This window comes from Megalobrama amblycephala, linkage group LG2 (assembly GCF_018812025.1).
Source record: "Megalobrama amblycephala isolate DHTTF-2021 linkage group LG2, ASM1881202v1, whole genome shotgun sequence".
In the NCBI taxonomy this organism is placed as follows: domain Eukaryota; kingdom Metazoa; phylum Chordata; class Actinopteri; order Cypriniformes; family Xenocyprididae; genus Megalobrama; species Megalobrama amblycephala.
The window spans coordinates 45,492,607-45,506,211 of record NC_063045.1 but is presented as its reverse complement, the minus strand read 5'-3'; the positions used below and the strand labels follow the sequence as shown (position 1 = coordinate 45,506,211).

General features: G+C 35.2%; 1 protein-coding gene across 1 annotated transcript in view; it reads left to right on the top strand.

Moving 5' to 3' along the window:
* Nucleotides 1-13,452, top strand: part of pitpnab (phosphatidylinositol transfer protein, alpha b) — a 30,722-nt gene extending 17,270 nt beyond the window's left edge. Inside the window, exons 4-12 of the mRNA XM_048178680.1 lie at nt 2,031-2,122; nt 3,478-3,485; nt 3,954-4,028; nt 4,128-4,211; nt 4,285-4,362; nt 4,502-4,612; nt 7,337-7,459; nt 8,530-8,614; nt 10,491-13,452. Coding sequence (XP_048034637.1) covers nt 2,031-2,122; nt 3,478-3,485; nt 3,954-4,028; nt 4,128-4,211; nt 4,285-4,362; nt 4,502-4,612; nt 7,337-7,459; nt 8,530-8,577 — 619 coding nt within the window. The 3' untranslated portion in view covers nt 8,578-8,614; nt 10,491-13,452. The remainder of the gene's footprint in view (nt 1-2,030; nt 2,123-3,477; nt 3,486-3,953; nt 4,029-4,127; nt 4,212-4,284; nt 4,363-4,501; nt 4,613-7,336; nt 7,460-8,529; nt 8,615-10,490) is intronic.
* The last annotated feature ends 153 nt before the right edge of the window (nt 13,453-13,605 follow it).

The window sequence follows — 13,605 nt, the reverse complement described above, 5'->3', positions numbered from 1 at the left end:
CCTGGGATGCCTGATGAAGGTCATGAGACCAAAACATTGCTAATAAAATATGTTTGATTCGTTTTGCAAGTATTTTTTTTAATCTATTTTTATTTAAATAAGATCAAATTTACAAATATAATATGAGTGCATCACTCGGCAGCCATTGCAAAACCCTCCGGGCAGCTATTTCGGGCATCCAAGATCAAGTATCTATTTGAATGGGGGAATCCTGAAATCTCAAAAACTACTTGCAGAACTTACAATTAAATAACATATTTTGAATCAACAACAAAATCTGACATGAAATGTCCCATAAATGTTGTTTCTTATGCTCAAAAAGCATTTAAAAAATAATTTTTCAGGCTAGACCAGCAAATGCGCATGTGCAGTCCTAAGCGCGAGTCTCAGGTTTCTATGGAAAGCTCCTGAGACTTTTCTATGGGAACGATGACTTTACCAATCTGTGATTGGCTCTTTTACTTAAGCCCCGGGTATACTTCACTTTCCGTGCCCGGACGCGTCTGGCTCGCAGTCGCGTCCGCGCATCTTTCAAAGTATACTTAAACCACGGATATGCTCGGATGACCGAGTTTGACACGTGCGCAGTACAAGTTTTTCTGTACTTACACCAGACATCGTGTCATCAACCGGACATTCCCTGGGCAGGATCAGAGTAGACAAATAGTGCATCCACCATTGCAACATAGTTCAGAAGATACACCAAAAGAACAGGAATCAAAAACGATGGAGAAGGCATGCTTCTGAGTTTACTCGTCTTATTGTTGAATAGCTCTTTACACTCTCTTCTTCGACGACTGCACATAGTGCTCAGTACTGTGTGTATTGCCACCTAGTGGACTGTTCTGTCCTGCTTGCACATGCGCTGTTGCACGCACACCGTCCGCGTGGTCTCGAAATTTGGGCTGCACGCGCACAGGGTGTGCGGCCGGCCGTGAGCCCTCCGCATGACGAAAATTACGTCATGCGGACGGTGCATGAACGCGGACAGCCGAAGTATACCCGGGGCTTTAGAAGGCAGGACATATTCCGCCATGTTGCACATTGCTGTTTCTCCCATTCATAACTAATAGGAGTAAACCGTCTTTCTATATCTATAGTCTTTGGTCATATGTACATAGCACAGCTGATTGGTTGTTGTGGCATTAGTGGCCAATGAGCTGTGGTTCAACATTAAAAGAAATACCGGTGTGTTGCTGTTAGCAGCACTTTCAGAAACCCTCCACCTTCCCCAGCTCCACCTGTATAGATCTGCTACAGGGGTTTATTCATGTATGTTACATGTGCAGCAGCATCAGCATCCCTCCACCACCCCAACTCCTCACTCTTGATTATTCCTATTCCAGCCAGGGATGGCGGGGGAACGCTTTGGGTTCGGGCCAAATTCCGAGCCTGGAGCCCTCTCCTCGGAAAGCACGCCAAATATGCATATTTTATACTATATCTGATTAAATGTAAGAGTGAACAAAATCTTTAAACACATGCAGCTCTGGCATGAATAAGAGCACAATTTCAGTGGAAAAGAGCACAGTTTTTCATTCCTCTGTCACCACAGAGCTCGCTCAAACAGACAGAGCAGTGATTGCCATAGCATTAACAAACAGAGAAACATAATCACACACTAAATAACAATAAAGTAGTCATACATTAGTTTTCCTATGGGTGCCAGCCACTAACAAGCCCAAATAAGCAATTGTATTCTGAAAGTAAGCCCAAAAAAATACAACACGCGACTGCCAAAATCTGTGACTTCTTGAAAAAAACAAGCCCAAAGTTGATTATAATAAGCAGACTTGCCAACTCTAGACACTACCCTTGTCTGTTATTGGCCAGACAAACAGATAGCCCCACCCCTAACGCACACGACTGGTTGAGCAACTGTTGCTATGTTGATCTGGTTAAATTCCTCGAGCAAACAGAGCAATGTTTTGGAGAAAGTATTTTAACAAAAAAAGAGAGACAGATTTCACATTAAATGTGCTATTTGTTAAAAAAATGTCTACATCTCATTTGCATTTTTGCTTTTTCAGTAAAGTCCCATCATTTGTACGAATGCTTGCACCAGCATCAGCACTGAACATTCATGAGAAAGCTTGGAATGCCTACCCATACTGCCGCACAGGTAACACACACGCACGCACGCACACACACACAAGCTAAATTTCTTTTTATGTGCTCTTTGTTCCTCTTCCTGTCTTATTATTATGTCTTCCTATCTGTTTCTCTCTGTTTCACGGCCACTGAATAATTCACTGTTTGAGTTGAGAAGGAGTGGAGTTACAGCACAGGAAACTGAGATTATACTGACACATTCCCTTCACATCATTCTCACAGCCACATACATGGCAGACTCCCCATTTACTGAAGTCTGTACATCAAGATATCTGTGAATCTTGCTGCAGTGCTTGAAACAGTCTACAGTCGTTCTTTTGAATAAACTGTAAAAAGGTTGATATGGCAAGTATTGAGTAGTAATGCATTGTTGAATAATTTAATAGTATTTAAAATATTGTATAACAAAATTATTTGTCTGCTATCATTATCGGCCAGTTGTCCTCTAAATCTGTAAGTTGTTAGAACATATGTTCCAGCCATCTGTCCATGTCAAGGTGTCTACAGATACAGTAACATTGTAGTGCGTCAGAGGTATTCAATTAAGCTCCAGCTTCTACATTTCCTTCACAGGAAAGGTCCAAACATCTGTTTCAGGAATCAATATTAAATTTCAGAAATATTCCTTGCAAAAGTTGGCAACCTTATACCTTGTAAAATTAGGAAATAAATCTTAAAGTTGCAGTGAAATGGTAGGAGTGAGGGATCTTTTCTTCCATATTGTGACGTACAACTAAGTGTAACAGATTATTGGAAAAGGATTGCTGATTGGATTTTGAGTTGAGGAGATCAAATTCAAATTCAAGATGAAGACATTTTGATTAAAAATTACGATGTCAAAATTTAAAAATGAAACATGCATGGATGAAACATTTACAATCAGATCAATAACATGCATTTATAGGGGCAATTTTTAATTTAATGCTGACTTTCAGTATTTAGAATTGTCTATTCAAGTCTGCTTTCACATATAAAATAACAAAAAATACTAAACTGACATTTTCATCAAAAACTGATTAGGATAAAACATAAAACATTTTTCATTTAAGTGTTAACAATTTCTAGCCAAGTTTAATTGAACAGAGATCATTATTAAGTTGATTGCTGTGTCTCACAATTATGACTGTGAAAGCAACAAAGTGATTATGAGAATTTGTGAGAAACTATTCACCGAATGGGACCAGTCTTGAGTTTGGATATGGATATTATTTGCAGCGTCTTTGATTCTAGGTTGAATTCATATGAACTAAGATGAGATTAAATAAAATTAGGAATGGTCTTAAATGAGATGTGTTGTGTTCTTAAACAGAAATGGTCTAATTTATATCATCTTTCTTTTCTAATGTCTGTCCTGCATCACTTCAGTAATCACTGTAAGTATGCACTGTTCACAAGTATGCAAACATTTAAGGCTTTTTCGGTTGCACTTTATTTTACAGTACGTGCACTTACGTGTAGCTACTTAAACTGTACTTGCCTAAAAATGCTTTGTAATATAAGGTATCTACAGTACATGTGTTAAGGATAGGTTTAGGAGTAGTTTCAGGGTTAGTACCTTGTTATTACTTAGTTATAGCAATTACTATAATAAGTATGTACATGGGGAACAGGACTGTAAAATAAAGTGCTACCACTTTTTCTAGTACAAGCTATCATATGAATGAACAAACATGTTAAACATGTAAATGTACAGCACAAACACTCAATGTTTGAGTGAAAGACAAGACAGTAACTTTAGCTGCAGTGAAAGGAGAGAGGACAGACGTCAATGCAGTCACTCTTAAAGCCTGTTGGTCAGTTATAGTTTTATCAGTTTGTTTATTGATTATCTCTGTCTTTAGAATGAGTATATGAAAGAAAACTTCCTCATCAAGATCGAGACGTGGCACAAACCTGACATGGGACAGCAGGATAATGTGAGTATTGTAATGTATGATGTTTGTGTGAACGCCACAGTTTTGTGTAAAACCTGACGCTCATGTACTCCAACATGATTGTTGCGTTCATCTGTATAGGTTCACGGTTTAGACCCAGACACCTGGAAGAAGGTGGATGTGGTGTACATCGACATCGCAGACCGGAGTCAGGTGGAGCCAAAGGTGAGCTTCAGTTAGATGAAATAGTTACCTTCTCCAGTTACTTTCTAATTTGATCAGTATTATCTCTCTATAGGACTATAAACCAGAGGAAGACCCAACTAAGTTTAAGTCTGTAAAAACTGGAAGAGGGCCGCTCGGTCCGGATTGGAAGGTATTTAAAAGCACCTTTAATGGCTGTGTACTGGTATAAAATTTGTGTAAATGTGGTAAGTGCATGCTTGATGTATGAGTGGGAAGCTTATTAACGGGAAATTATATACAAATGCTTAATGGATTTTGGATCTGTGTAGAAAGAACTACCTAAAAAGACAGACTGCCCACACATGTGTGCCTACAAACTGGTTACTGTCAAGTTCAAGTGGTGGGGCCTGCAAAACAAAGTGGAAAACTTCATTCAAAAGGTCAGTGTGTGAAAAATGTACATTATGTGATTCATTAAAGTTAACATGAAAATTAAAATGAATCATATTTTCTGTTAGGACTTTTGCCCCCCATTTTTTTAACTATCGTATAGGCTTTGCTCAGACAGGCAGCTATTTTTTTGCCTTATCCGACTCGTTTATATTTATTCTTTTAAGTCAAAAACCACACAAAATCTGATGTTTACTAACCAGGGGTGCGTTTCCCAAAGCGAACTATGGTCGCAAGTTCCGTCGTTACCAACAGAGTTCAATGGGACTTACGACCGTGGTTCACCAAAGATGCTTTCGAGAAACGCACCCATGATCCATTAAATTGATTGAAAGTGTCAGTAAAGACATTTATAATGTGATAAAAGATTTCTATTTCAAATAAATGCTGTTCTTTTGAACTTTCTATTCATAAAATAATCTCAAAAAACTTTGTATCACTGTTTCCACAAATATATTAAGCAGCATAACTGTTCTCAACATTGATAATTATAAAAATGTTTCTTGAGCATCAATTCAGCATATTAGAATGATTTCTGAAGGATCATGTGACACTGAAGACTGGAGTAATGATGCTAAAAAATTCAGCTTTGCATCACAAGAATAAATTACATTTCAAATATATTAAAACAGAAAACTATGGAAGCCCTGAACCGCATGGTGGGGAAAAAAAGAAAAGAAAACTTATGGTGGGGAGGAAAAAAAAAAGAGAAAAAAGAAAACTTATCTTGTTATTTCGACATAAGTTATTTTGAGACATTAAGAGTCGTTATTCCGACATAAATTTTTACGAGTTATAACGACTTAATATCTTGTGTGGAAATAATGAGATATTATGTTGAAATAACGACTTATGTTGAAATAATGACTTAATATCTCAAAATAATGACTTAATATCTTGAAATAATGACTTAATATCTCAAAATAATGACTTGTGTTGAAATAACAAGATATTATGTTGAAATAACGACTTATGTCGAAATAATGACTTAATATCTCAAAATAATGACTTAATATCTTGAAATAATGACTTAATATCTCAAAATAATGACTTGTGTTGAAATAACAAGATATTATGTTGAAATAATGACTTATGTCGAAATAACGACTTAATATCTCAAAATAACTACTTAATATCTTGAAATAACAACTTAATATCTCGAAATAACGACTTATGTCGAAATAACTAAATATCTCGAAATAACGACTTAATATCTCGAAATAACGACTTAATATCTTGAAATAACGACTTAATATCTCGAAATAACGACTTATGTCGAAATAACTAAATATCTCAAAATAATGACTTCATATCTCGAAATAACGACTTATGTAGAAATAACGCAATATTATGTCGAAATAACGAGTTATGTTGAAATAACGACTTAATATCTCAAAATAACTACTTAATATGTTGAAATAACGACTTAATATCTTGAAATAACGACTTAATATCTCGAAATAACGACTTATGTCGAAATAACTAAATATCTCGAAATAACAACTTAATATCTTGAAATAACGACTTAATATCTTGAAATAACAACTTAATATCTCGAAATAACGACTTATGTCGAAATAACTAAATATCTCGAAATAACGACTTAATATCTCGAAATAACGACTTAATATCTTGAAATAACGACTTAATATCTTGAAATAATGACTTATGTCGAAATAACTAAATATCTCGAAATAATGACTTCATATCTCGAAATAACGACTTATGTAGAAATAACGCAATATTATGTCGAAATAACGAGTTATGTCAAAATAACGACTTAATATCTCAAAATAACTACTTAATATCTTGAAATAACAACTTAATATCTCGAAATAACGACTTATGTCGAAATAACTAAATATCTCGAAATAACAACTTAATATCTCGAAATAACGACTTAATATCTTGGAATAACGACTTAATATCTTGAAATAACGACGTAATATCTCGAAATAACGACTTATGTCGAAATAACTAAATATCTCGAAATAATGAGGTCATATCTCGAAATAACGACTTATTATGTAGAAATAACGCAATATTATGTCGAAATAACGAGTTATGTTGAAATAACGAGATATGTCAAAATAATGACTTATTATGTCTTAATAACGACTTATGTCGAAATAATGACTTAATATCTTGAAATAATGACTTAATATCTCGAAATAACATAACGACTATGTTGAAATAATGAGATAAGTTTTCTTCTTTTTTTTCCCACCCCACCATAAGTTTTCTGTTTTTTTCCCACCATGCGGTTCAGGGTAGAAAAGTTATTTTAAACTGTAATATTTCACAATATTACTGTATAACATTTGTTTTTTTGCTCAAATAAATGCAGCTTCGGTTAACATAAAAGACTTTTTTTTTTTACCTAGCCCCCCCCCATTACTTTATTTATTAAGTAACTATACTTTACTATTTCTCCACATAAACAAATACCATCATAAAATTACCAGTTACCATTAACTTACACACAAAAATGGCATGTTCTCCAATTCCTGATAAAATTAAGTTCTGTTCTGACATTTTATTATTATTATTATTATTATGGAAATAAAATGATTATTATGGATGTAAAATCAGTTGTAATTTGCATTTCATGTTGACTTTAAATAGGCATGTCATGGCATTTTGTAGACTTCAGTTAAAACTACACAACTTTTTGTTCCAAAAATGAACTTTGTACCTCTTTCTTCCTTTAACAGCAAGAGAAGCGCTTATTCACTAATTTCCACCGGCAGCTGTTCTGTTGGATTGATAAATGGATCGAGCTGAACATGGACGACATTCGCAGAATGGAGGAAGAGACCAGGAGGGAACTGGATGAGGTCAGATGAGATGCCCTCCAACTGAATTACATTTACACTGTCTGTGTCCACTTTAAAATCATTCCTCATCTCTGTTGCTCAGTTACCCTAATGAGCAAATTGCTCTGAGATATTTTTGTTGCAGAATTTAACAGAAAAGTATTGACAATTGAATTCATTTATTGTGAGATTGAGTTTTGTTTGTGTTCTGTTGTTTTCAATATCGCCTTCGGCCCGCCACACATTTTCCCACAGTACAAAGACAATTACATGCAACAAGGCAGATGAATAATTGAATGTAGCTCATAATGAGGTCCAGTCGCTGTGAACAAAAGGGGCAGCGGAGAGGAGCAGGTCACAGTTCAGCGCTCTCAGGTGCCGTCCGGGGAATGAGTGACGTCATGTTGTTGGTGGCATTCCTAGTTTCTCACACTTTACAGGGCTATCCCAGTGTTAGGTTTTTGCTCCTAATTCGTGCCTCATCCCAGACCTCTTATTTGGCAATTGAATGAGCAATCACTCAGCGCTGAGGGAGAATGTAGTCTCATTTTATTGATAAGAAAAGAGAGAATATATAGAAAGAGTACAAGGGGTGTAGTATAGTTTCAGCCAATGAGAAAGAGAATACATCATATAGCTCATGGTATAGGAATGTGATACATATAGAAAAACAGGTCTAAATATGGTCATCTACTGGTCAGGTACCCATGAGGTCCCTTAAAATCCCAAGGACCTTCTCCTATTCTGGTGATGCAGAAAGCAGGGATCATTCCCTGTCTCACATTCACTTCTAGTAGAGCCTTATATGGAAATGGTTCTGGTACATAGAAAACCATATGTTAAAACATAGTATACAGCTTTGACAGAGGAAAAAAAAAGGAGCCTCAGTCCACATACTTTCAATGCTGAGACCAACATAAAATCTATCACCCAGAAATCAGTGTCTCCTCCTTGACTCCCACAAGCATTCCGTAATCTCCCGGAGGATATGAAAAATCAGGATCCGGAATCACATCTTTAGCTCCTTCCTCTTCTGCAAGGAGTAATTCACTTTATGTACACATGTATCTTTCTCCATTGCTGTTTTTCAGATGAGAGTGAAGGATCCAGTGAAAGGCATGGTGGCTCTTGAAGACTGAGGCTGCTCTGTGTTTCTGGATGCTGCTGTTCATAAAGGTAATTCACGATCTTTAGCGCCCCCTAATGTCATTTCTCTAACACAGCAATTGAGAACTGAAAAATAATTAAATATTTCCTAGTATACAAACTCAGTATATGGGCATGTTTTGCATGAACATACTAACATTAATTTTGTCGCAGTATATAGTATACATGGTATGTACGGTGTGCACACTTTACATAAAATACTCCCACAGTGCATTGCACTTGAACTTTCATTGCCATTGTGATGAATTAACCTGATGTAATTACAACCACAATCTTTATTTTGACGCATTGTTTGATTGGACGGCCAAAAATGAAAATAATTTTTTAAAAAGAATGTAAAAAAAAATAAACGTAAAATTAATAAAATAAGTATTTTCAAGTTGATAACTGTATGCCACTTGCATGCAGTGTGATAAAAGTCATGTTCTCATGTACAACAATGTTGCATAGTATTATCTGAAACAATAATGATGGAATAATAATCACTTTTAATTTGGAACATTTACTAGTTACATCTATTTGTAAATAATTACTTACAAAAACAAAAACTTTACAGTTCTAAAGTTTGGGGATGGGGTCTCTTATGCTAATTTATGTGATCAAACAATATGGTAAAAATGTAAATATTATTACACTTTTAAATAATTGTTTTCTATTTTAATATATTTTTTTGAAAAATGTAATTTATTCCTGTGATGCAAAGCTGAATTTTCAGCATCATTACTCCAGTCTTCAGTGTCACATGATCCTTCAGAAATCATTCAAATATACTGATAATAAATAAACTGCTCAATAAACATTTCTTATTATCAATGTTGAAAACAGTCGTGCTGTATAATGCTGTAGAATTTTTTTAAAGGGTTAGTTCACCCTCATGTCGTTCTATACCCGTAAGACCTTCATTCATCTTTGGAACACAAATTAAGGTATTTTTGATAAAATCCGAAGGCTCACCGAGGCCTCTATTGCCAGCAAGATAATTTACACTTTCAATGCACAGAAAGGTACTAAAGACATTTAAAAAAGGTTCATGTGACTACAGTGGTTCAACCTTAATGTTATGAAGCGATGAGAATACTTTTTGTGTGCCAAAAAAAGAAAAAAGAAAGAAAATAACGTCTTTATTCAACAATATCTAGTGATGGGCGATTTCAAAACACTGCTTCATTAAACTTCGAAGCTTTACGAATCTTTTCTTTCAAATCAGTGGTTCAGAATGCGTATCACACTGCCAAAGTCACGTGAACCATTAAAATTTCGAAACACTTATGAAGTAATGAAGCCTCGTTTAATGAATTCACGTGACTTTGGCAGTTTGAAACACGCTCCGAACCACTGATTCTAAACAAAAGATTCGTAAAGCTTTGAAGCTTCATGAAGCAGTGTTTTGAAATCGCCCATCACTAGATATTGTTGAAAAGTCGTTATTTAGTTTTTTTGGCGCACAAAAAGTTTTCTCGTCGCTTCATAACATTAAGGTTGAACCACTGCAGTCACATGAACTTGTTTTAAATGTCTTTAGTAGGTTTCTGGGCATTGAAAGTGTAAATTAACTTGCTGTCAATAGAAGCCTCACTGAGCCATCAGATTTGATCAAAAAATATCTTAATTTGTGTTACGAAGATGAACGAAGATCTTACTGGTTTGGAATAACATGGGGGTGAGTAATTAATGATAGAATTTTTATTTTTGGGCAGATTAACCCTTTAATGAATAAAAAGTTGAAAAGAACTTTTTTTGTAACACTGTAAAAGTCTTTCTTGTTACTTTTGATCAATGTAATGCTTCCTTTTTTAGTAAAAGTATTTTTTTTATTGTTTAACTTTTAAAGTCATTGAATTCTCTTGTTCTCTCTCTCCTCTCATTTCCTGTGAATCTCTCTCAGATTAGACCTGAACTACTGGAGACCAGCAGCATCACTCCCCTCATTCAAATCAAAGCAACTTGTCTTTTCAGTCGTAATCAGTCCTTCATCCAGCCCTATTTGTGGCTGTTTGTCCTGAGCATCCTCCTTTCAGTCTGACAATGGAGCACATTGATAAAATAAGCTATTATACTGGTTCAAAAGTCATGCCCACTTTATGAAGTCTACCTACTTTATACTTGCTTATTACAGGGACGATCATCAGTTCGTCATTTCTGATGTCAGATCATTATCTTTAAATCTGGAGCTCGACAGAATTGTATTTTATGATGAGTTCAATGTTAAGCATATAATATTTGTGTATGTATATGTATATATATAGATATATATATACACACACACATACATCTATCTAGTGACAGTGGAGTTATTGTGACAGGTGTACAAACAGGGTTTTTAAGTGACTGTTTTTTTTTTTTTTTGCGGACCAATATGTTTTTTCTGTTTTGTTTCAATCAAGTAGTGATTTGTTTTGTTTTTGTTTCTCTGCTTTAATTTAACTCTTTCCACTTTTAAATCTATTCACCAGTTGACCCAAGCTGTTTGTGTGTCTCTTTATAATGTAGTAGCCCTTCATCCTGACCCTTACTTGTAACATGCATTGTGGATTCATCTTGACTGGCAGCTGCTTGGTCACGTTAAATATTCAGACCGCAAGTACAGTTCATATTTTAACACAAAACAGATGGTTATTTATAATCAGCTCAGCATTGCTACATCAAACAGTATCACATTCTTGAAATAAGCTGAAGTTGAAAGTATTGTTGTTTGTTTGTTAATCAGTCAATATTAATGGTTTTCATTGTCCTCTCTCCTCTTCCATAATTGCCTTGTGTGTGATAATGTGCTATTTTCCTCAAGTTTATTTTTTATTTATTTTTATTTATTTTTTTTTTTTAATTAAAGGACAGGTGTACAGTAGTCGTAGCTCGCCCTCTCTTGGCTGTTTTTGATTGGTTTACAACATCAGGTTCCGCCCTATTCTTTCAGCGTCTCGACCGCATTTAAAAGAACTTTGACATCTTTCATAAAAGGTTTATTTATTGAAATCTTAGTTTCTTTTCCTATAACTATTCTGTCACTACCAGATGTGGTGCTCAAGGAGGATATTCATAAATGTATTATTTATTTTCGTCTCACCTCCTTTATTTTTCATTGAAGGATTGATTATCTTACTTCCCCTTTTATAACTTATCGTGAGGATAAAGATGCATTTATCCAGATATTAGCAATAATACCTCCTTTCACAAAACCTTCCAATCAGCATAGCCTACATGATGTGAGATAGTGACTTTAGGAGTATATAGTCCACCCCCTCTAAGAATGTCGCGTCTTTAGGACTTTAATACAAATATACTCTAACTTCCATTTGCTCCTAAATTTTATTGATATGGAATCGGTTAAGGAAGATGAAATGGGTTGCGTAAGGATTTTTAAATCAGTCTTTTCTTAGTAATGTGATGTGTGTATGGATGTATGTGCGTTTGAAGTTCTCAGTGTTTCTTGTTTTCGCGTGAGGGACATCCAACATGTAACTAAAATGGAGGTTTACACCCTTGTGTTTCTTTCAGCCAATGCTCAGGACCCATGATGTGCAGTAAGATCGTCACACCTAAATTCACTCTGACAGAGTTAAATTACTCCCATAGAATTATAACAAATTCTTAGGAAGTGAATGCAGGTAAACATCTTTAAAGTCTTAATAATACAACCACCGATGCACCAGAACTGTGTTGGTCCTGAGTCTAATCAAAGTGATGTATGGATGTATGTATTGAATTGTATATAGTATATATATAAATAAATGTAGATGAACACATAAATATATATAAATATAAACTATATAAATATAGTTCAGACTATCCTGCCAGGCTATCAGCACAGCCTTCCATCAACCCAACCAGAGTAATTATATCTAGCGGTTTAGTAATGGCTGGGTGTTATCTGTGGGTGAAGTTACCGTTTTCTGGTGTGACTTTATCTAATCTATCTTCTGAGATACATTTGAACAAAGTGTGGCGTTTTATGGCGGTTTAGGGAATTAAAAACTATTTTTAACAGAACCTTCAGATAACTCCGCCCATCACTTTCGCTGGCTCCGCCCCTCGTTGCTCCACTTTGGCAGGATGGTGTCTAAATATGTTTTCATTCATTGATTGTTGTTGTATTTTTGCTGTGAGCTGTAGAAATCTCTCAAAATCTTTCAAATTCCTTTCAAAGCTTACACTGTGAACGAAGCCACGTTTATGACCTTTGTGCTTGAGAAAAGGCCCTTTTGGGGGGTTTTGGACTTGGTTGCCATTCTTCTCTCAAGAGACTCGATTGAAACTTGACCAGTCCAAGTTGGTGTTTGAATGACAGGTGGCTTATAAAAGGGAACTATCCACATGAACTGATCATCAACAGTTTGTTACCATTATGTGAGGCAGATTGTGGTAAACAGGACTTTCTCATAGATATGTTGTTGTTAGATTTCACAATTTGTTGTCGAAATTAAAACCCAATGATTCTAGAAATACAAAAAACAAAATGTTTTATTATGAATTTGTTTTCTTTTACCTCACCCTGTCATGCCATCTGTTTTTTTTTTAATTATTATTATTTCTTTTACTGTGAATTTGTGCCTTTTGTCATTTTATCTTCCAATAAAACTACATTGGAGATGTGAAAAAAATAAATAAACTTTTAAAAAGAAGTGTTTTGCTGGTTTACATGTATTTCAGTTTTAAAAATATTCTCAGATAATTCCGTAATTATTTTTTTCCAGCTGTTACCCTGCTTAGTGCACATGTTCTGAGCTGTGGTGCTCATGTAGTTGGCATGAGTTTGAGTCTGGCTCGCAACATTTTCCAGTCTTTCACCCTTCATTTATTGTCCTCTATACATTATGCAAATAAAACCAATTCATAATTTCCCCAGTAAACATGTCTAATTATTGTAACCTAACCCATTCAGTGACCTCGCTCAGGACAAACACATACATAAACATGCACAAATCATTAAGAATTAAGAAAGAAAGGATGGGGGTCGCTGCAAACCCTCCCTTCATTCAGTGAAACTTCATCCAGCCTAATCA